General features: G+C 44.7%; 1 gene segment (V, D, J or C); it reads right to left on the bottom strand.

The window, feature by feature from the left end:
* Window positions 1-633: 633 nt before the first annotated feature.
* Window positions 634-1,482, bottom strand: LOC109304060. The segment is given in 2 exon segments: window positions 634-1,052; window positions 1,147-1,482. Coding segments are annotated over 2 exon segments (435 nt in total).
* Between the last annotated feature and the right edge of the window lie 1,000 nt (window positions 1,483-2,482).

The following is a 2,482-nucleotide window of genomic DNA, read 5'->3' as shown; positions in this document are numbered from 1 at the left end:
AGCACAGCAGTCAGGGGGGTGCATGTACATGTGCATTAACATGCTGTAGTTAATGAGCATTGAATCTAGTACTTCCATTGTGAGGTACTAGGAAAAGGCTCATTGGCCGGTCTTAATATGCATTAACTAAAGAACAGTGTTTTTCAGTGATGCTTAATGCTAATTAGCTTATTTTAATGTGCCTTAGCAAAAGTGCACTTTTTCAAAGTGGTGCCTTAATGCTAAAATAAGCTAATGAGCTAATGCACATTAAACAGCACATGTAGATATGCCCCCTGTTAGAGAATAGCCTGGGTGTTAAAGCAAACCCCAGGGAGGCAGAGTGCTGAACATTGTGGGGCTGTGGCAATGACTATGTACCATGTGTATCTCGGGCACTGCCTTGAGAGAATATCTGTCCCTGGCAATTCGCCCACTGGAAAGGAATTTTGTCAAAACAATGTTTGAAATCAGTGAATGGAGTGATGAGGGTGTGAGAAATTTGTTTCATAGTTTCTAGGGTCGGAAGGGACCTGAGCAGATCATCTAGTCCGACCCCCTGCCATGGCAGGAAGAGCACTGGGGTCAAATGACCCCAATAATGTTTCTCTAAAACAATAAAGAATAATAATAACCCCAATAAAGAATGTTTCTCTAAAACATTCATTATTTTCCAGATCAGCTGTGTCAGAAGCAGCCTCCCCTGCTTCCTTCTGCTTCACACAGCAGATGCTGTGGCACTGAGGAGGTTTTTGTACTGCAGTGTATCACTGTGGGAGGGCGGCTGTTGTCCTGCCCACAGTAGTAGTCGCCAGCATCTTCCACCTGCACCCCGCGGATGGTGAAGGTGAAGTCTGTGCCACTATAGCTGCCACTGAACTGGTCGGGGACCCCAGTGAAACGGCTGTTTCCATCAGCAATGAGGAGCTTGGGAGTTTGTCCAGATTTGAACAGCAGCAAAGCCATATCATCACTCATGGAGCTGGAGGCCTTGCACTGAATGGTGACCATCTCTCCTGGAAGCACTGTCACAGAAGCTGGTGTCTGTGTTATAACGATGTCCCCAGTGGATTCTAGGAAGGGGAGAGAGGAAAACCTGAAACTGAATCTGATTTTTTTTAGAGAACTGCCTTCGAGTTCAGTTCATAAGATGCCTGCATAACCTACCTTCCACCATGGAGAAGAGGAGCCAGATGAAATACACCTGTAACATCATGGTGCTTCTTGACGTGTTGTACTTCCAGGTATGATAAAAGTGCAGCAGAAGTTTATAACTACTCAGAAGCCATTTGTAACCATCACGTATGGAAAGATATGCAAATACCAGGCTAGGCTAAATTGTCCTGGAGGTTTCAGTCTTCTTCATGCCTGTGTTATCAAGAGGAAACAGATGCAGGACATGAACAGGAAACTATTATAGGTGACAGCCGTACCCGTCAACAAGAACAGGTCAGAAGATTTGCTCTCTCCAGCAGTTTAATACTCCTGTGCTTTGAGATGGGCATTGAACGTCACATTTGCTAATGTGGTACCCTGGTACAGACACCTTCATGTTACAGATTGAATGATTGAAGCATGTAATTTCATTGGAGGACACAGTTTACACATTAGTACTGTTGCCAGTGAGGAAAACCCAGGGCCCAGGGTGCTGTGAGGATGTGGAGGGAGGAAGGGGTAAAAAGCACTGTCTTGGAGAGCTCTCCTCCTTAGAGCCAGATGAGGTCTTTTTAGTTGTCCAGGACCAAGTGGGGACACTAGGTGGTCCCTTTGCAAAGCAGCACATCAATGCAACCACCCCTCCTCGTGTCTCAGGTTGCAGATCATCTCTGCTAGGTCTGCACCAAACCAAATACTTAGTTACCTGAAAGGAGAATTAGCATTGACATGGAGCACTCTAATGGTAACTGGACTTGCTCTGAAGACATCAAAAGAGGGAGACTCCATAACTTCCCTTGATGGTTTGTCCTCTTGTTTAATCCTCCTCCTTCAAAGTTTGTGTCTTGATTCCAATTTGACTTTGTCTGGCCTCAGCTTCTAGCCATTAGGTCTTGTGGTACATTTTCTCTGCAAATATTCAGTATATTCTCCTTGGAAGGTGCTTATGCTCTCAAATCAAGCTACCTCTTAGTCTCTCCTTGCTACCTGCCTGGACATTTCATTGCTGACTTCCAATCATCTACTCAAACAACAGAACTTGATAAACGAAACTTGAATGCAAAATTGTGGAACAAGAAATCATCCATAGATGGGATTGTGTTACATATGGTCTACGCAGGGACTATGGATCAGTATCCCATTGCCTGGATAAGCTTTTGTAACAGCTTGGCCTATGGGCTTATTACTTGTTTGCTTCTGCCTGAACTGTCCCATTTGCCTCAAACCCTGATCCCGTCTTTTGTGTTCAAATCACTGTTTCTGTATGATAGAGTGCTCTGTGCATGGCCTTTCACAGCCACTGCAAGAGTGAGCTCATGCTTCCAAGAGTTTATGCATCTCTATTTTA

This window comes from Gavialis gangeticus, unplaced genomic scaffold (genome assembly GCF_001723915.1).
Source record: "Gavialis gangeticus isolate Ggan-Ray unplaced genomic scaffold, GavGan_comp1, whole genome shotgun sequence".
Classification (NCBI taxonomy): Eukaryota; Metazoa; Chordata; order Crocodylia; family Gavialidae; genus Gavialis; species Gavialis gangeticus.
Note: the sequence above shows the minus strand (reverse complement) of the source record. Positions and strands in the feature narration are given on the sequence as shown.